Source organism: Pituophis catenifer, unplaced genomic scaffold (assembly GCF_029215685.1).
Source record: "Pituophis catenifer annectens isolate HBS135680 unplaced genomic scaffold, rPitCat1.0.hap2 SCAF_10, whole genome shotgun sequence".
Lineage (NCBI taxonomy): Eukaryota > Metazoa > Chordata > Lepidosauria > Squamata > Colubridae > Pituophis > Pituophis catenifer.
In genome coordinates this window covers 6,518,176-6,539,126 of record NW_027256890.1, presented here as the reverse complement: position 1 = coordinate 6,539,126, position 20,951 = coordinate 6,518,176, and the positions used below count along the sequence as shown (strand labels likewise).

The 20,951-nt window shown below is 45.4% G+C and overlaps 1 protein-coding gene across 1 annotated transcript in view; it reads right to left on the bottom strand.

Moving 5' to 3' along the window:
* ULK1 (unc-51 like autophagy activating kinase 1) overlaps positions 1 to 20,951 on the bottom strand; it is a 96,005-nt gene that overhangs the window by 22,632 nt on the left and 52,422 nt on the right. The window contains exons 13-18 of the mRNA XM_070950443.1: positions 20,790 to 20,840; positions 8,046 to 8,134; positions 6,970 to 7,129; positions 6,108 to 6,168; positions 5,094 to 5,183; positions 4,324 to 4,452 (exon numbers count right to left, since the gene is read on the bottom strand). Coding sequence (XP_070806544.1) covers positions 4,324 to 4,452; positions 5,094 to 5,183; positions 6,108 to 6,168; positions 6,970 to 7,129; positions 8,046 to 8,134; positions 20,790 to 20,840 — 580 coding nt within the window. The remainder of the gene's footprint in view (positions 1 to 4,323; positions 4,453 to 5,093; positions 5,184 to 6,107; positions 6,169 to 6,969; positions 7,130 to 8,045; positions 8,135 to 20,789; positions 20,841 to 20,951) is intronic.

Genomic DNA, 20,951 nt, shown 5'->3' with positions numbered 1-20,951 from the left:
GCCGAAGAGCCATCACTGTCCAAAGACATCTCCGTGGTCATGTGGCCTGCACGACTAAATGCCAAAGGCACACAGAACGCTGTTCCCTTCCCACCAAAGGTGGTCCCTATTTTTCTACTTGCATTTTTTACCTGCTTTCGAACTGCTACGTTGGCAGAAGCTGGGACAAGTTAACGGGAGCTCACCCTGTTACGCGGCACAAGGGATTCGAACCGCTGAACTGCTGATCTTTCAGTCGACAAGCTCAGCGTCTTAGCCACTGGGCCAATGCGTCCCCTTTAGAGTTCCTGCTTAAATCGAGGTTTGTAAAAAACCACATTGGCTGGGATTCCAGGACACACTTCGCAAAAGATACTGATTCAAACATAAAAATCCAAAAAAACCCTGTTGTGTTTACTCAAGTGCGATGGAGGGAACCTTGATCTCCCTTTCAAATATTCTCTCTATCAAGTCAAGAGACAGTTTAGAAAAATTGCAAGCTTTTGATTTTTTTTCCCAAGAAGTCTTAACCTAAACAATCCAGAAGTAGTAATAATAATCCTTGAGAAGGACTTGCTAGGAGTTGTTTTTTTTTTTAAATGCCAGATCCAGTCTAAACATTTGACTAACTGGGCAACCAAGCAGAATAATAATGAAAATGTTTGCACTGCTGTTTAATCCATGTCTCCATCAGACTTAAAGAGGGTGGAAGTCACCAGCAAACAGATCTGTTCTGACCTAGGCTTCCTTAGAAAGTATACAGCACAATTTTAGTCCCAGCAAACCTCTTTTATTCAAACGGCTGTGAATTATTCCCAGTCCGAAAGGCTTCTCAAACAGTCTAACAGGGAAGTGTTTACAAACACCCACCTTATCTCCCTTGGAATGCTGCCAGAGAACTAATTGCCACACGCAAGGCAAAGCCAAACTTAGCACAGAGTCAAACAGAGCTTTTCCCGACCAGATGAACTAATTGCTTCCTGCAAAAGCTCACGTCCCGTTCACTTCTCTTTTATGTTTTATGGGAGGGGCCAATCATCTCCAAGCCTTACTCCCAAGTTGACCCTGTTTTCTTAACTGTTCCTGTCCCCTGCCAGCTCTGCGCATGCGCACACTGGGAACAGGCTCCCGCTGTTGTTCTGCCTCGCTGATGTCAGACTCCGGAGGCAGCAAAGAACTACCAGATGGCCTTGGCCCCTCTCTGCCTCCCACGCAGAGCCCTCATCCAAGCCTTCCCCAGACTCCAGGACCGGCCCATGTTCCTCCCCAACCTCCTCACTGTCCGAATCTGCTGCAAGCTCTGCTGGCCGCTGGCAGGCCACAACAAGATCCCTCTCTCAAGAGGAAAGCAGAAAGCAAACTGTAGCCAAATTCTCCAGTTTTGACACCAGAGAAGCTTGTCAAAGGCCAACCTGTTTCCATCCTTTGCCAGGTACACAAATCCTCGGCTAACCAAAGCCCAGAAGCATTCCCAGATGGGCTTCTTGTCATCCATCTTTTTCTTCCAAGCCAAAGAAACTGGTAGCTCTCAGAGGCTTCCTTCCCTTAACAAAAAGGTGCCACCTACACAAGACGGATAGGCTCCATCACATGACTGTAAGCCAAGCATCCCGGCAACAGGACTGGTTCCCGAGTCCAAAAACAGCATGCCAGAAGCATGCTCTGCCGTGTTCTGTATAATTACAGATAATGACACTTCAGAGAAACAGAGATGTCTGACTAAGCAGGTGAGTAAGAACAAATAATATAAATACACACGCATGCACGCATACTTTGCCACGTTGGATTTTCCAGGGAGGGAGGGAGGGGGAGAGAGAGAGAGAGAGAGAGAGAGAGATTACATAAAGAGAAATAGAGATGATGTATCTTTCTATCATCTAATCTATCATCTACTCTCATATCTATCTCTCTATCCTCCTATCTCTCTATATCTCTATCCTCCTATCTCTCTATATCTCTATCCTCTATCTCTCCATCTATCTATCCTCCTATCTCTCTCTCTCTATCTATCTATCTCTATCATATCTTATCTTTCTATCAATCTTATCTTTCTATCTATCTATCATCTATGATAATCTATCATTCTCTCTGTATCTATCCATCCATCATCTGTCTGTCTCTCTGTCTCTATCTATCTATCTATCTAATCTATCCTCCTATCTCTCTCTCTATCTTATCTTATCTATCTATCTATCTATCTATCTATCTATCTATCTATCTATCTATCTATCATCTATATCATAGATTCTATGATAATCTATCATTCTCTCTGTATCTATCCATCCATCATCTGTCTATCTCTCTGTCTCTCTCTCTCTGTCTCTCTCTCTCTCTGCCCGGAAAATCCAACATGGCAAACTTCCCTAAGACACACTCATAACCCGAGAAGAGACGATCTCATTTAAGATGATGTAAAACCAAAATGTCCGCGCTCCAAAACTAAGAGGAATTTTTGTCTCATGCAAAAACAGATGGGATTCTCCCACAGAATGCAAAGCTGGGGATTTATTTGGCTTGCAAACCGCAGAGGTTTCCAATCTGAGCATTGCCTCCCTGGTCCTCAACTTTGGCGGTATGTTCCCCAGATGCCCTCCGAAGCTGAACGATCAAGTACAGCTTTTCATGTAATAAAATGGGAAAGGATCAAAGCCACATCTGGCAAGAGAGTTGCATTTGTGAGGTTTAATTGCATCAATTCACTGGCTTTAATTGTATCAATTCATTGGGTTTAATTGCATTAACATTAATTGCATTGGATGTTCAGTGCAAAACCCAAAGTGAAAAGAAGCTGTATTTAAGTTCTCATCCTGACACTACCCACAAAGTTGAAATTAGGCTCTGGTTCACAGCTATGTCTCATCCAAAGTCTGACGCTCAAATTAAACTTCAAAGAGTTTAAGAGCTTGCAAAATAATGCGCCATGGTTGACCTGGTCCATATTTTTAAGCCTCTTCTGACCATCCTGTACTTGAGTGAATCTGTCGGGCCCAAAAGCTAGAATGATACATGATGATTCTTTCAAGCTTGAGGGTTTTTTTATTATTATTATTTCCCACCTATAGAATTTTGCCAGACGGTGGACCCTACTATCTGCCTCTGCAATATACTTTGGGAGCTTCAGCTTCTTTCCCTCGCACATAATATCCAGTTTGAGTTGCCTCTAAGTCCTCCTGGGAATCCAGACTACATGCCATCACACTGGGTTTACTCTGTCCATCCCTCCTTCCATCCCTCCGTTCCCCTGCCTGCCTGCCTCTCTATTTGCCTGCCTGCCTGCCTGATCTATCTATCTACCTACCTACCTACCTACCTACCAATCATATCTACCAATCATAACTATCTATCTATCTACCAATCATATCTATCATTCTCTATCATTCTCTCATCTATCATTATCTCTGTATATATCTCTACATCTCTGTATCTATCATTCTCTCTCATCTATCATTCTCTCTCATCTATCTATCATTATCTCTGTATATATCTCTACATCTCTGTATCTATCTATCTATCATTCTCTCTCATCTATCTATCATTATCTCTGTATCTATCTCTGAATCTATCTCTGCATCTATCTCCCTACCTCCCTACCATATCTCTGTATCTATCTCTCTATCTATCTCTCTATCTCTCTATCTCTCTATCTATCTATCTATCTATCTATCTATCTACCTACCTACCTACCTACCTACCTACCTAATCTATCTATCTATCTATCTATCTATCTATCTATCTATCTATCTATCTATCTATCTATCTATCTATCTATCCATATCTATCTATCTATCTATCTATCTATCTATCTATCTATCTATCTATCTATCATTTTCTATCATTCTCTCTCTCATCTATCATTATCTCTGTATCTATCTCTAATCTCTGTATCTCTCTCTCTCTCTCTCTCTATCATTCTCTATTAATCATTCTCTTTCTCTCAATTATTATCTCTCTATCTCTATCTTCTACCTACCTACCTACCTATACCAAATTTATATTTCGCTGATGAAGAAATAATTATATAGTTTCATAGTTATGTCAGGTCCCAAACCAAGAATGAATGATTGTTCCAAGCTAAGTTCTTTCTTGTTTCACACCTATAAACAGAATCTTGCCAGGCTAAACACTCAAAACTATCTGCCTCTACAATATACTCTGCGAGCTATTCGGAGGGAGCTGTTTTCACTCTTTCTCCCACACATAACATCCAGGCTGAGTCGCTTCTCAATCTCCTTGAATGCAGCCCCTCCCTCCCTCCTGGAAATCCACCTTCTCCCCACATTGCATTGCATCATCGTTGGCCAACGGGGCCATCGGAGTCAACCTCCCTAACAGCCCAACACTCACCGTGGCAAAGTATACTGAGTGGGGGATTGAAGATTCTGCTCAATCCGGCGGTAATTTTGGATCTGTGTAGGGACTGGAATGGGTATTGATTGTCCGGTTCTGGTGCCAGATGAAAATTGGCTCGATCGCCTGGGAGGTCACAGAAGATAGGCAAGTGATGGTTAGAGCAAAACCAGGACTACTGAACAGCCTAGATGTAGGGAGGATGAAGGAGAAAAGTTCTGCAGAGCGTCCCATCGCTTTAAGCTGTGGTTTGCTTTAATCACAACTTGTTGAGCAAATTCTAGAGGCCTGGTTCACCCATTAGAACAAGTATAGAATAACAGTGTTGGAAGGGACCTTGGAGGTCTTCTAGTCCAACCCCCTGCTTAGGCAGGAAACCTTATAGCATTTCAGACAAATGGTTATTCAACATCTTAAAAACTTCCAGTGTTGGAACATTCACAACTTCTGGAGGCAAGTTGTTCCACTGGTTAATTGTTCTAACTGTCAGGAAATTCCTCCTTAGTTCTAGCTTGCTTCTCTCCTTGATTAGTTTTCACCCATTGCTTCTTGTCCTGACCTCAGGTGTTTTGGAGAATAGCTTGACTCCCTCTTCTTTGGGGCAGCCCCTGAGATATTGGAAGACTGCTATCCTGTCTCCCCTAGTCCTTCTTTTTATCAAACTAGACATACCCAATTCCAACAACCACTCTTAATATGTTTGATATTCTATTCTATTCCCATTTTCACTGGGAGGGTGAGGAATACCATCTCAGATTCTGTCTTACCCGGATGGGCTAGGAGAACTGCTGTATGGAGGAGAAGGAGATGGCGTCCTCCCTTGGCTTTCCAAATCGGCAGAAGTCAGCAGGGAGCTCCTACACAAGTCCAAGGACAGAGGAAACACGAATCACTAATTGCATTTACACCAGAGAAGTGGTGGTTGCCAACCAACTCCATCAATAATTGGAAGCTTCTGGGATAATTACAAGCTTCTTGTAAGCCTCAATGAATCTGGAGGACACTTGATTGAGAAAATATTAAGATATGAGCCAGTGGTGGGATTCAAATAATTTAACAACCGGTTCTCTGCCCTAATGACCGGCTGGGTAGGTGTGGCCATCGTGGGCGTGGCCAGGGGTGTGTGACAGGCATCACTCAACCTCCTGGATGCCCCTGGGAGCAAAAACGGGCCGCGGTGGAGGACCTGCCACACACACCCCACCTCGCGCCCTATTTGGGCCTCGTAGGCCTCCCTGCAGCCTCCTGGGAGCGAAAACAGGCCGTGGGGGGCGCTGCACCCCCCACACACACTCTGTTTTGGGCATAGGAGGCCTCCCTGAAGCCTCCTGTGAGCAAAAATGGGCCATGGAAGGGGGGACTGCATCCCTGGCGCCCCATTTTGGCTCCCTGGGAGCCAAAAAGGGGCGCGTGGGAACTCCCAGAAGGGGCGGGGCAGGGAGGGAAGGAGCCAGCCAGCAATTTAACTACCAGTTTTCCCGAACCGGCTGAATCCCACCACTGGATATGCCATTCCTCATTCCATGAAACTTAAGACTATACAGAAGTCACAATAGCATAATCTCCGAGCTCATATTTCAAAGCGGAAGCATCTGCTCGTACCACTTATCTCTTCAGCGAATGTTGAAATCTTCCTTTCATTGTTTATTTTAAGGACGCCAATCTGGTTATTTATTTTTATTCTGTTGCGAAACAACACACCAACGAGGAGCCATCGAACCTTTTAGCTCATTACAATTAAAACAGAACTAACAGGATTTTCTTTTCTTTTCTTTCCTTACCCACTTCCCATCAGACTGTCCTGGATCAGTTTGCCTCCCGTAACTTCCGCAGCGATATCACCTAAAATCAAAAAAAGGGGGTGGGGGGAAAGGAATTTTGTTTTAAAAAATAATGTAGGTTATATCCACCTTGCAAAACTGTGCACAAATACACCCATAATAAGCGAGGCCAGAGTCATAATTTTTTAAGGCAGAAGGCGGCAGCTGATAAAGTCACTAAGCTCCAAGACAGAGAAACAGAAGGTTAAAACATCCTTCAAACCGTGGGGGGGAAAATAGCAAAAAATAATTAATCTGCCCTAGAGAAAAAGATTTCTCCTTTATGTGGGGAGCAATCGGACTCTTACGGTGGTTTTATCCTAGCATATGATTAAGGTAAAGTAAAGGTAAAGGTTCCTCTCACACATATGTGCTAGTTGTTCCCGATTCATCTCCGTTTCGAAAAGCAGGGTCGATTTGGGAGTAAAGCCACACCTTGGAGATGATTGGCCCCTACCATAGGAAACAAAAGAGGAGCAAACGGGGAAGAGGCTTTTGCAGGAAACGATTTGTTCGTTCCTTGACTCTGAGAGACTCTGTGCCAAGTTTGGCCTTGTACTGTGTTTGGAAACTAGTTACATGGCAGCTTTCCAAGCAAGATAAGTTCTGTGTTGATAAATATTCCTTTGAAAAACTGTTTGGACAAACCTTGGTGACTGTGAATGAAAGGAATTCACAGTCGTGTAAATAAAAGAGGTTTTGCTGGGATCAATTCCTGCTTCCTGCTTTTTAAGGAAGCCTAGATCAGAACACCGATGTTCCAAAGTCCACCACCCGTGCTCCATCCAAGTTCTCACTGGCTTTGGCATCAAACTCCTCTTACTTGTAAACTGGGCTGGCACCATTACAAAGTCATCGGTGTCACAGGACGAGTTTTTGCTGCTGCTTCCCGCAGATTCCTTTGACCGGTGTAGGAAAGCTGGGGAGCCCGGCTGCGGAGAGGCTGGGGTCTTCTCCTGAAGATGGGGCATCTCGCCGAGCGACTTATCAAGGAAAAGAGAGGAAAGTTGGGGGAAAAAAAACAACATGAGACAAGGAATGTTAGTCATTGCTGCCAATGCTTTGCTAATTGTCAAAAAGCATTTCCCATCACAGTCGGCCACAAGAGAGCCCAGCTTTGAGTACACCCGCCCACAGGTACATTAGAAATGTCATTGGTGCATGCTGCGGAGTGCATGGTGAGTTTAGTGTACTTCAAATCCTAAAGGAACTATCTGTGGGGGAGGGAACTATCAAATATACTTGTTGTGGTCTGCCGGCAGCCTGCGGAGCTGGCAGCAGTGTCGGACAGTGAGGAGGTTGGGGAGGAACACGGGCCAGTCCTGGAGTCTGGAGAAGGCTTGGACGAGGGCTCTGCGTCAGAGGCAGAGAGAGGGCCAGGGCCATCTGAGAGTTATGTGCTGCCTCCGGAGCCTCCAGAGTCAGACATCAACTAGTCGGAACAGGGGGAGCCTGTTCCCAATGCGCGCATGCACAGAGCTGCCAGAAGGCAAGAACAGTTAAGACAAAAGGGGTGACTCAGAAGTAAGGCTTGGAGATGATTGGCCGCTCCCATAAGACATAAAGGAGGAGCAAAGGCATGTGAGCCTTTGCAGGAAGCAACTTTGTTCGTTCTGGTCGGTTTAAAGCTCCGTTTTGACTCTGTGCTGCGTGTGGCCTTGCAAAGCTAATTGCCAATTAGGTCTTTGGCAGTGTGTCAAAGGAGATAAAGGTGGGTGCTTATCAGCCTTATCCCGAAGGACTGTGGCAGACGTCTGTCGGACTCTTTACAAACTCTTCGTGACTCATTACGGGCTGTGAATGAACTTCATTCACAGCCGTTGAAATAAAAAGAGGGTTTTTGGGACTAATCGTGTTCTTTTTACTGTCTCAGGAAGCCTAGGTCAGAACAATACTCACAGGAGGTGATGCTAAGTGAGAAGTGGAAGAACTGCTGGAAGAACTTCCTGAGCCCAAGCTTGGATAAGAAGGCATTGGCACAGAAGCAGCTGTAGAAAAGAGGTAGGGAAGAGGGGGGAGAAAAAGTCACGTTTTTAAAGACTTAAATAGAAGAAAATATTTGTAGCTCCGAACTTTGAAGCCCTTGGTGCTCTCTGAGCTTGGTGGTTCACTTGCAGACATTTCATGACCCAGCTAGGTAACATCATCAGTGCTAGAGCGTGTGGGGTTTGCTCCCTGTGAACAATAGCACTTGCCCTGCCAGTGTTGCTACTGTTTGTAGTGGTCTTTTTCATTCACCCAAACCTTATTTTATAAACAACTCATGGCTGTGAACATATGTAATGCTCCATATTGGTTACATTATGATGATTATTATCACTCTGTTGCTTTGCTTGTACATTGAGAGCTTCTGCACCGAAGACAAATTCCTTGTGTGTCTAATTGCACTTGGCCAATAAAGTATTCTCTTCTATTTCTTCCTCCTTCTAGTTTCCCCACCACAACAATCCTGTTAGCTAAATTGGGCTGAGAGAGACTGGCTCAAGGACACCCAGCTATCTTTCATGGCTAAAGTGGGACTAGAACTCACCGTCTCCTGGCGATTGGCCCAAAGTCACCCAGCCAGCTTTCATGGCTAAGGTGGGACTACAATTCACCGTCTCCTGGCGATTGGCCCAAAGTCCCCAGCCTGCTTTCATGGCTAAGGAGGGACTAAAACTCCTAGTCTCCTGGTGATTGGCCCAAAGTCACCCAGCCAGCTTTCATACCTAAAGTGGGACTAGAACTCACTGTCTCCTAGTGATTGGCCCAAAGTCACCCAGCCAGCTTTCATACCTAAAGTGGGATTAGAACTCACTGTCTCCTAGTGATTGGCCCAAAGTCACCCAGCCAGCTTTCATACCTGAAGTGGGACTAGAACTCACTGTCTCCTAGTGATTGGCCCGAAGACACCCAGCCAACTTTCATGGCTAAGGCAGGAGTAGAATTCACCGTCTCCTGGTGATTGGCCCAAAGTCACCCAGCCAGCTTTCATACCTAAAGTGGGACTAGAACTCACTGTCTCCTAGTGATTGGCCCAAAGTCACCCAGCCAGCTTTCATGCCTAAGGTGGGACTACAATTCACCGTCTCCTGGTGATTGGCCCAAAGTCACCCAGCCAGCTTTCATACCTAAAGTGGGACTAGAACTCACTGTCTCCTAGTGATTGGCCCAAAGTCACCCAGCCAGCTTTCATACCTAAAGTGGGACTAGAACTCACTGTCTCCTAGTGATTGGTCCAAAGTCACCCAGCCAGCTTTCATGGCTAAGGCAGGAGTAGAATTCACCGTCTCCTGGTGATTGGCCCAAAGTCACCCAGCCAGCTTTCATGCCTAAGGCAGGACTAGAATTCACCGTCTCCTGGTGTTTGGCCCAAAGTCACCAGCTGGCTTCCATGCCATTGCCTCCATTCTAGGGCTGAGCAAATGGGACTGGCTCAAGATCACACAGCTGGCCTTCATGCCTAAACTGGAACTAGAACTCCCAGTCTCCCAGTCTCCAGCCTGCTGCCTTAAGCACTAGACCAATCTGGGTTTTGAGACAGGCGACAAATGCTTTTAATCAGATTGACTAACGACCCATAAATGAAAGAGGGACTGAAATAGAATAGCTCTTGAGTTTTAAATCAGAGAGGGAGGCCACTGGTTGTCCCCTGCCTGGGGCTTGACCCAACGGAGTTGACTGTCCTTTGATGTGAAGCCAAGAATCATCTAAGGAACAAATGCCATGATCTGCCCATTAATTAAACCTTTCATTCTTCCAACTGCTCATTAGCTCCTTCCTTTCTTCCTAGCCAAGCAGCTAAATATATAGTTCTTTGGACTTATTAATCCCTCACACACGGAATTTTAGATCCCCAAGTAAACGTTCCATTCAAGATACAAAATTCACTATTTATTTTTTTTTAAAATCCTCGGAGATGGATATTTAGTCCATTCACAGCCGTGTTTTTTTTATTCTTGTTGTGTGTCCATCAACCTGGCCTGAGAAACAGACTTAAGATGGGATTCTGAGATTTCATTCGGCATTTAATTCCGGGTGTGGGAAAAATCACTAAGGTGAGGGACATTGTTTGGGTTAGAAGCAGCCCAAAGAACAGAGTAAGGCTCCAATTCACGTTGAAATTAAGGAGGACTTCAACCAGGGATCAGAGGACATGCCTTGCGTAAAATTTGTTCTTTGGCGTTTCCTGTTTAAAAAAGATCAGAGAGAGCAGCCGCGTCTCTCCAGATGTGAGAAGACGCCAAAGCCTAGCGTTCTGAGACGACATCTGGAGAGAACCAGATGTGAAAAGATAAGCTGGATGGGTAGGTGCATGATTTGAATGGACCATAGGTCTATCTTCACATGGATAGTTAATATAATAACAGAGTTGGAAGAGATCTTGTAGGTCATCTAGTCCAACCCCCACTTCCAAACAGGAGACCCTACACCATTTCTGATAGATGGCAGTCCAGTCCAGTTGAAAGCTTCAAGTGATGAAGCTCCCACAACTTCTGAAGGCAACTTCTGTTCCACTGGTTGATTGTTCTCACTGTCAGAAAATTCCTCCTTATTTCCAGGTTGAATCTCTCCTTGTTCAGCTTCCATCCATTGTTCCTTGTCTGGCCTTCAGGTGCTTTGGAGAATAGCTTGACCCCTTCCTCTCTGGGGCAGCCCCTCAAATACTGGAAGATGCTATCCTGTCTCCCCTGGTCCTTCTCTTCACTAGACTAGCCATGCCCAGTTCCTGCAACCGTTCATTGTAGGTTTTAGCCTCCAGGCCTTTGATCATCTTAGATAGATTCAGTTTAACAGAATTGGAAGGGACCTTGTAGGTCATCTAGTCCAACCCCCCACCCAAGCAGGTGACCCTGCACCACTTCCGACAAATGGCAGTCCAGTCTCTTTTTGAAAGCTTCCAGTGATGAAGCTTCCACAACTTCCGAAGGCAACTTCTGTTCCATTGGTTGATTGTTCTCACTGTCAGAAAATTCCTCCTCATTTCCAGGTTGAATCTCTCCTTGATCAGTTTCCATCCATTCTTCCTTGTCTGGCCTTCAGGTGCTTTGGGGAATAGCTTGACCCCCCTCCTCTCTGTGATACATTTAACTGATAATCACCCTCTTTTCAGATGGGTTTATTATTCAAAGGCTACCTTTGAAAAAAGGAACTAAACAGGCATCCATGATACACTGAATTTGCAAGCCAAAATTAGCATGCAAGGCTCTTGCAAGCACGACCTATAAGTAGGTTTCTCAAGCACATGGGAGGGGCAAAGATGAACAAGGAGAGATTCAACCTGGAAATAAGGAGAAATTTTCTGACAGTGAGAGCAATCAACCCATGGAACAGAAGTTGCCTTCAGAAGTTGTGGGAGCTTCATCACTGGAGGCTTTCAAGAAGAGACTGGGCAGCCATCTGTCAGAAATGGTGTAGGGATTCCTGCTTGGGCGGAGGGTTGGACTAGATGACCTACAAGATCCCTTCCAACTCTGTTAATCTGTTTGTTCTCCATTATGGTATACAGCTAGTCCTTAATTTCACTTAGGGACCATTCAAAGTTATAACGGCACTGAAAAAAGTGACCCGTGACTATTTTGCACACTTATGACCGTTGCAGCATCCCCGTGATCACGTAATCGAAATGCAGGCACGGGGCCAACTGACTCATATTTATGACGGTTTGCAGTGTCCTGGGGTCAAGTGATCTCCTTTTGCGACCGTCTGACAAGAAAAGTCAGCGGGGAAGCCAGATTCACTCCACGACGGTTGCAAGTAAAGTCGTAAAATGGGGAAAAACTCACTTAACGATGCCCTTGATGTGATGTCTCGCTGCCTGGAGGCCGTGCGGGTCTGGATGGGGAGGAACAGGCTCAGACTCAACCCTTCCAAGACCGAGTGGCTGTGGCTTCCGGCGTCCCGATATAGTCAGCAGGTGCCATCGCTGACTATTGGGGGTGAATCTTTGCCCCCCACGGAGAGGGCTCGCAATCTGGGTGTCCTCCTGGACGCACGGCTGTCTTTAGAAGAGCATATGACGGCCGTGGCCAGGGGGGCCTTTTATCAGGTTCACCTGATCCACCAGTTGCAGCCCTTTCTGGACCGGGACACCTTGCGCACGGTCACTCATGCCCTTGTCACCTCCCGGCTGGACTATTGTAATGCTCTCTACATGGGGCTCCCCTTGAAGAGCACTCGGAGGCTCCAGCTGGTCCAGAATGCGGCCGCGCGGGTGGTTATGGGTGCACCTCGTTGTGCCCGCGTGACACCCCTCCTGCGCGAGCTGCACTGGCTCCCAGTGGTCTTCCGGGTGCGATTCAAGGTGTTGGTTACCACCTTTAAAGCGCTCCATGGCACAGGACCTGGGTACCTTCGAGACCGTCTTCTGCCACCAATAGCCTCCCACCGACCAGTCCGTTCCCACAGAGAGGGTCTCCTCAGGGTGCCATCAGCCAAGTTATGTCAGCTGGCGACACCCAGGGGGAGGGCCTTCTCTGTGGGAGCTCCAACCCTGTGGAATGAACTGCCCCCGGAAATACGTAAGATCTCCGACCTCCGGGTGTTCCGCTGCGCACTGAAGACCCTGTTGTTCCGCCAGGCAGGGCTGTCAATATAATAATTTTAAATTGGGGTATTTTAATTTTTGGGGTTTTAAATCGGCCAAATCTATTTAATTATTTTAATTTTTAATTATTGTTGTGTCTTGTGTTTTTAAATTGGCTGTACACCGCCCTGATTCCTTCGGGAGAAGGGCGGTATAGAAATAAAATTATTATTATTATTATTATTATTATTATTATTATTATTATTATTATTATTATTATTAACAAATTTTTCACTTGGCAACATCAATTTTGGGCTCAATTGTGGTCGTAAGTTGAGGGCTACCGGTACAAAATGTCAGTTCAGGGACTTAATTCATATTTTTTTAATGGACATATATGTCCCTTTCCTAAACCGGCTAGAAACGCTGCGCCACCAATTCGGTGGAGATCTAGTCAGCTTTCTCCTTTTTCTTTGGTGAGAGAGCAAAACACAACTTCGAAATCAAAACACATCTTAAGTCCGATGTTGCTTTGGTCCTTTGGCTTTATTTTCCCATTAAGAATTCAAAACACACAGTTTACACAAAGGCATAAATATACAAACGCGTAACAAAAATAAAGTCAGCCATGTAAACAAATGAAATACAGACATCTCTCTCTTTTTTAAAAAAAAAAAATACACATATAAAACAGGCTCAAAGTTAGCAAAACAAATAAAAAATACAGAGTGGGAGGAGGAGGAAGGAGGAGGAGAAGAAGGAAGGAGGAAGAAGGAAAAGGAGGAGAAGGAGAAGGAGGAGAAGGAGAAGGAGAGGAAGAGGAAGAAGAAGAAGAAGGAGAAGGAGGAGAAGGAGAAGGAGAAGGAGAAGGAGAAGGAGAAGGAGAAGGAGAAGGAGAAGGAGAAGGAGAAGGAGAAGGAGAAGAAGGAGAAGGAGAAAAAGGAGAAGGAGAAGAAGAAGACAAATCTCCCAAGTTGTCTTGATAATTGCTAATAATTTTTTCACATTTTAAGGCTGCAGGGATGAAAATCTCTGGTTCTCGTATGCTGGACTATGAATCTCTGACTATTGCTTACTTGGTTTAATTTATATCCCATTAATTTCTTTAGGAGTTTCAAGCAACTCCTTGTAATTTTTCTACACCACAACTACCTTTAAGGTAAGTTGGGCTAGGACAGAATGATTGGTCCAAGAGTGAGCTTCCATGGTTGATGGTGGAGTTGAATATGCGTTTCCCCCTTCATATGGATAGTCCTCAACTTACGGCCACAGTTCAGTCCAGAATTTCCATTGCTAAGCAAGGCGGTTGTTAAATGAATCGACCCCAATTTTACTGCCTTTTTTTTGCCACAGTGAGTAAGGCATTCATTGCAGTTGTTAAGTGAATCGCACGCGATAATCATAAGTTCAAGGACCACAATGGTCATAAGACACTTTACTCAATGCTTGTATAATTTTGAACGGTCACTAAACAAATGGTTGTAAGTTGAGGACTACCTGTAGTCCAACAATACCTATAGGACATCAAGGTCTCCATCCCTGCAATCCGAGATAGATAAATTAAAAGAGGGTTACAAGGTAACATGGGTATGAAATGTGGGAGACCTCCGTGCACAGATGAAGTTCTCTGTAGCTGGAGGTTTGAAGGATCTCTCCTGACTTGTATCGTCTTCTCCAAATACATCCACTAGGTTCTTCTCTAAATTCTGAACACTTTTTAGCTGGAGATCTTCGACGAAGAACATCAGTGCCCTTCTCTGAGCAATGGTGGACTTCTCAAATGCCTTGAAGAGAATACACAAATGTTTCCCGCAGAAGGTGCTTTGGTCAAAGAAGACCTTCCAAGAAACATCTACCTGAGAAGATGAATTGACTGGTCCATTTATTCAATCGCTGTCAACTCTTCAAAATGGCCTCCAAGGATCTGATAGCCCAACCCACCTTCTTTCTTGAAATTGTCCTCTCAGCGCCTAAGTCAAAGTTGACCCTCTCAATCCTCAAGAGGTCAGGTTCACAAATGGACACGTGGTGCCTCGCATCCCAAGGACTTCCCAAACAGCAGTCACATGGTAAGCTGTTTTCTTAGTAATCAGTGCCCTAATTAGCACTGTGTGTAGGTTATTACTGTCTTCCTGTAAGCCCACATCACTGTCAACTCCTGAAAGATGGAGATGAGATAACTTCGTTCTCCTGTCTTTCTCATCGTAGCATCACTCCCTTGGGGTCAATACGACGTTGGCTCCCGATTTATACCCAGGTATGGGATGGACGTGACTTGGGAAGCAATGGCACCACCAACAGTTGCTGGTGATGACGTTTTCGAGAACCCGTCTCCCTAGACATCTGGGTTGACGACGTCGGAGATGGTGGCTGGACCACAGGGATCCATTTCTGGTGGTCGCGAGAGTGGGTTTGCGCCTTTAGCGGAGTGATGCTGTGTAGCTTTTCAGAGGCAGTTGGTAAAGAAGGGAATGAAGGCCAAGCCAAGAAGATCCTTTCTGGCTTGCTTGAAGATCCCTGGTGGCTCGTCCGTTGTAGGTTGGGAGCAGATGGTGGCCCAGTTTGAGGTTTCTTCTGGGCTGTCGTCAATGAAGGCTTGGGTTGAGAAGATCTTACTTGGCCAACAAATGTCTCAGGTCTCGTTGTAACACTTGTTGTCCGCGATGGAGGAACCACTGGGATAGGAGGATCTCCTAACGTTTGAACACCCTTGGAACGGGAGTATACCTTCTGCTTTGGAGAATGGCCACCTTTCTCTGTCCTACAACCCAAGGGGGTCCCTGCTGGTGAAGGCAAGGACCGAGAAGGCTTGGAGGCCACCCTAAACCAGGAGAACCTTTTTCTGCCTGCACGAGTGACACCTGAGTGCAGTTAAAGATGAAAGATTCAACATTGAAAGAAATGATGATACACAGAAAGCATTCTAAACTCCTACTTCGCAACCTTCATTTTCTCAGAGCTATCTAGCACCCTTAAAAGGGGGTGGGCTTCAAAAATTTTAGCAAGGGGTTCTCTGCCCGGTTGCTTTGTGGGTGTGGCCATGGTGGGCGTGGCCTAGTTGGCCTCCTGCACCATGGCAGGGGGACTGCGTTTTTGCCCTCCCCAGGCTCCAGAGACTTTCCTCAAGCCTCCAGGAGGGTGAAAACAGCCTCCCCAGGCTCCAGAGGCCCTCTGGAGGCCGGAAACGGCCCGAACTTCCAATAGGCCCGTTTTTCGCCCTCCCTGAGCCTCCGTGTGCGCCCTGCACTTACCTGCATCCAAAATGGGTTGCGTCGGGACTCCTGGGAGGGGAGGGGCAGGAGGGGAGGGGCAGGGGGGTGGGCCCAGCCAGGAGTGGGATTTGGGGGTTCTCCGAACTGCACAGAATCTTAGCTAGAGGTTCTCCCGAACCCCTGCGAACCCCCAGCAGCCTACCTCTGCCCTTAAAACCCAGGATTGTCTTATCTTTCCTCCTATGTACCTCCTGCTGGTTGCAAACTGCATCTTGATTCAGGCTTTGTTTAAACCACAGTTCGTTCCAACAAGCCAATGAAAATTCAGGAAACTGAGCAAATTATTATTTTTTTTCTAAACCGCCTGGCCTCCTTGAGGATTGCACAAATAAATTTACAAAAAAATACAAGCCATCACCCTTATGCAACCCATACCTGATTTTTTTTATCTTTTCCTTTGTAAGCCAAGCTGCAGTGTTTAATTTCCCACTTAACTGATTTAATTTAGTATTTATACTATTGATTTATAGATGTATAAGAACCTCTGCACCCCACAGAAACTGATGCCTATCTCCAGACCAACAAACCATGGTTTCAAAAAAAGGGTTTCTTGCCAGAATCGATGGTTTCTTGGGGAGTCTAAACGTCACGCTAAATAAATATGGGAATAGAAGGGGATAAGGCCATATTATGTTAATTCTATGCCTAGATGAGGGAATAACCCAGAATATTACTCATTTCATAGGAACTGAATCCTGAAACTTAACATATCAACCAGCCTTCTCCCAAACTAATCTATTCTTCAAACTAAGATCAGCCTGTCTCAAAATTTTGGACCACATAAACCTCTATGCCCCAGCTGGATGGCTATGAAAAGAGCTGTCCTTTTGCACCCTCCTGAGACCCAAAATCTGGAATAGATTGAACCGTTCAAGGCTGCATTGAACCATTCAAGGCTGCTTGGAGCTCCCATATCATACTAAGTTAAGATTTACTTAAACAGCCACTAAGAACTGAGGACAAATACTCTGAAGCATGACTGCCAAATCTCATTTTCTGAGATTAGTCTGTTGTTTCTAGCAGGACTACCAGATTCTGGAACAGCTTCGTTCCCTAGGCCCTCCATCTGGTAAACTCGCAAGATTCGTTTCTCTCACCATGTACATTTATACATCCGAACGAGACTGTGTGGTTTCTCTGTGTCATATAACATATGTGGGTATATGCATGATTTTGTATTTATTTATGTTGACATGTTTATGTAGTGTATATTGGAGGTAGCGATCCCTTTAAGAGCTGCATGCAACGAAATTTCATTTTAATGTATGCCGATTAGTATATATTTAAAATGACAATAAAGTTATTCTAAGTTCTAAGTCATGCAACATGCTAAGTCGAGATAAGGAGAATCAGGCTATGTGATATGTGAACCTAGCCACTCAAGGTTCCGCGAAGGTGACCATCTAAGACTGTGATGACGAACCTGTGGCATGCGGAGCTATATCTGCAGGCACGCGAGCCGTTGCCCTAGGTCAGCTCTGTTTCCAGCCTCCAGAGGGCCTCCGGGGGGCCGGGGAAGGATGTTTTCACTCTCCCCAGGCTCCAGGGAAGCCTCCGGAGCCTGGGGAGGGTGAAAAACAGGCCGACCGGAAGTCTGGAAATGGATTGTTTCCGGAGGCATCAGGGAGGCCTGCTAGGCCCAAAATGAGGCCTCCAGGGGGCTGGGGAAGGACGTTTTCACTCTCCCCAGGCTCCAGGGAAGCCTCCGGAGCCTGGGGAGGGCGAAAAACAGGCCTACCGGAAGTCTGGAAAGGGACTGTTTCCGGAGGCATCCAGGAGGCATGCTAGGCCCAAAATGAGGCGCGGGGGGTGGGGTTATGCACGCATCTGTGGGATGGGGGCACAGGGAGGGGCATTGCATTGTAGGTGTGGGAATGCGTGAGTGTGCAATAGTGTGCGTGCGCGCTTTCGGCACCCGAGGAAAAAAAGGTTCGCCATCCTTGATCTAAGATCTGCAGCAGAAAGAGAATCATTGTCTATCCCAGGGGTCAGCAACCCGCAGCTCTGGAGCCACATGTGGCTCTTTCATCCCTCTGCTGCGGCTCCCTGTTGCTGGTCGGCTCCACAATTGGTAGGGCTTTCGGTTAGGATAGGAAGAGGAAAATGGATGCTGCGCTAGGAGGAGACTCTACGATGGGGGAACCGACTTCCCGTTGCCAGAGGAAAAAAGACGCCATGTTAGGAGGAGACTATGATGGGGGAACCTGACTTCCGGTCAGCTCCAGAATTGGAACGGAGGCTTCCAATTAGGACCTTTGTGGCTCTTTGAGTGTTTAAGGTTGCCGACCCCTTGTCTATCCTTAGATGTCTGGAGCAGCAAAACCAAAAGAATTTGGTTGGCAATATTTTCCCAAGGGCACAACTCTGCTTCTTCGTTAAAATCTTATTTACCAATTCTCCCTTGGTGGAGAAACCTGACAGAGGCCACGTTCTTCTTACAAGTTAAGTGCTTTTTAATCTCCTTCCAGTTCTGCAATACCGATGATGCACATTTGTGATTCTGAATCTCCCTCTCTCTCCAGCAAGCGAAAGTCTGTCCCATTTAAGCATACCTTTATCGTCCGTTAGTTCAGCCCCCGGTGAGAAAAAAGGGAGTGAAAAAGTAGAAAACTCCAACTATAAATGAAAGAATTCTCCTTTCAAGAATAACACAAGACAAACCGAGGGAACTTCGCATGCAAATTGTTACGACCTCATTATGAAGCTATGGGGGCAAGAAAAAGATCTTTATGTTTTGGAGAGAGGATAAAATTATCAGGTTTTTAAACACGGTGAAAGCAGGAGCTATCTAACCCATTCTTCAGGAGAAAACACAGAGGTAGCGGACCAAGCATAAATGAAAAGGCTCTTTCCCAAAATTTTAGAAAGTCGGGCACAGGTAGAAAACTGTGACTAGAACATTTGAACTTAGTTCTGTTTACTTTGTCAATTAGGGGCTTGAAAAGGAATAATTGTTTTTATCTTAAGAAGGTGTAACAATAACAGAGCTGGAAGGAACCTTGGAGGTCATCTAGTCCAACCCCCTGCCCACTGTACTAGGGATTCGAACCGCCAAATTGCTGACCTTTCTGATCAACAAGCTCAGTGTCTTAGCCAGTGAGCCACCTCACACACAATACACAAGGCCCTGGATAGCTAGTCAAAAAGATATTGGATAATAGGGTTTCCTGCCTAAGCAGGGGGTTGGACTAGAAGACCTCCAAGGTCCTTTTAAACTCTGTTATTCTATTATTCATGTGGCCCCACAAGATAATACAAAATATAGAGTAAATATAAACAACACAAAATATATAATAAAGGAAGATTGTTACAGGTAGTCCTTGACTTACGACCACAATCGATCCCAAAATTTCTGTGATTAAGGGGGTTTTGTCCCATTTTACGACTTTTAAATGGGTCACTTCAGTTAGTAACGTGGTTGTTAAGTGAACCTGGCTACTCCATTGACTTTGCTCGTCAGAAGGTTGCAAAAGGGTATCACGTGACCCCGGGACACTGCACCCGTCATAACTATGAGTCACTTGCCAAGCGTCTGAATTTTCGATCAGGTGACCACGGGGAGGCTGCAACGGTCATTAAGTGTGAAACATGATCCTAAAGTCACTGTTTTCAGTGCCATCGTAACTTTGAACGGTTACTAAACGAACTGTTGTAAGTCGAGGACTACCTGTACTTGTATACATTAGCTTCTTGATACATTTCGTATGCGATCTAAGACAATTCCTCTTCATTCAATGCGGCCCAGGCGAGCCAAAGAGTCCGAAAACCACAATCTCAACATTCAAATGCAAGAAACAGCATTTTTGTCCTAATAATAGCCAGCCTTCCAATCCATAAAGCATCAAAATTTAACATTTTAAAATGCTGTAAAGCTGCCCGGGATCATTTCGTTACAAGATGGGGGACAAATAAATTCAATAAATAAATAAATGAATAAAATCTCCCTTGCAAGCGGAAGCAGTAAGCTCCATCCCATAAAAAAACACTTAATCTCTTCCCTGGTATAGCCGACAAAGCGAGGAGAGCTTGTGGCTTAGAGGTTAAGACATCTACTTAATACTGCAAGTAGCCCAGGTTCGAATCCCAGAAAGGGTATGGCTAGCTGACGAGAGCTAAATAGCTTGAAATAGATCAAGACTAAAGATAAAGGTTCCCCTCGCACATATGTGCTAGTCGTTCCCGACTCTAGAGGACGATGCTCATCTCCGTTTCAAAGCCGAAAAGCCAGCACTGTCCGAAGACGTCTCCGTGGTCATGTGGCCGACATGACTCAATGGCAAAGGCGCACGGAACGCTATTACCTTCCCACCAAAGGTGGTCCCTATTTTTCTACTTGCATTTTTTACGTGTTTTCGAACTGCTAGGTTGGCAGAAGCTGGGACAAGTCACGGGAGCTCACCCCGTTACGCGGCACTCGGGATTCGAACCGCTGAACTGCCGACCTTTCGATCGACAAGCTCAGCGTCTTAGCCATTGAGCCACCGCGTCCCTATATCTATATTAGTCTCCCTTTATTTCTTTGTCAGTAAAATATAAATTCAACACAAAAATAGTTTCTTAAGGAAGCGACTGCCTGCGAAGGCTCCTGGATTGCGGCTGAAAGGCGAAAGCGGGAGCAGTATTACTCAGTCCCATAGTTTGGTAGACCAGATTGCCCTGATTAAAAAAAACACTTAAAATCTCCTCTAGTAACTATTAGTAGATGGGAAGAAGGCCGTTTCCCTTAACACTCTGAAACACAACAATCTCAAAGGGAAAACCAGGAAAACGTACTAAGGCTCTCATCGCTGAATTCGCGCTGCGCGTGCCCGTGTCCCCTGCAATGGCGTATCAACCCCAAAGAGAAAAAACACAAAAGGAACTTACATTTTTTCATAGAAGCACTGGCATCCAGGAAAGGGTGATGGAAAAATTCATCTTAAAAAAAAGAACAGAAAAGAAAAGAAAAAATAAAAAACATTTTGAAGTTGAATGAAATTTCAGTGGTACGTCAAGTTTGGAGAAGGTAGCAGGTTACATTTCAATATT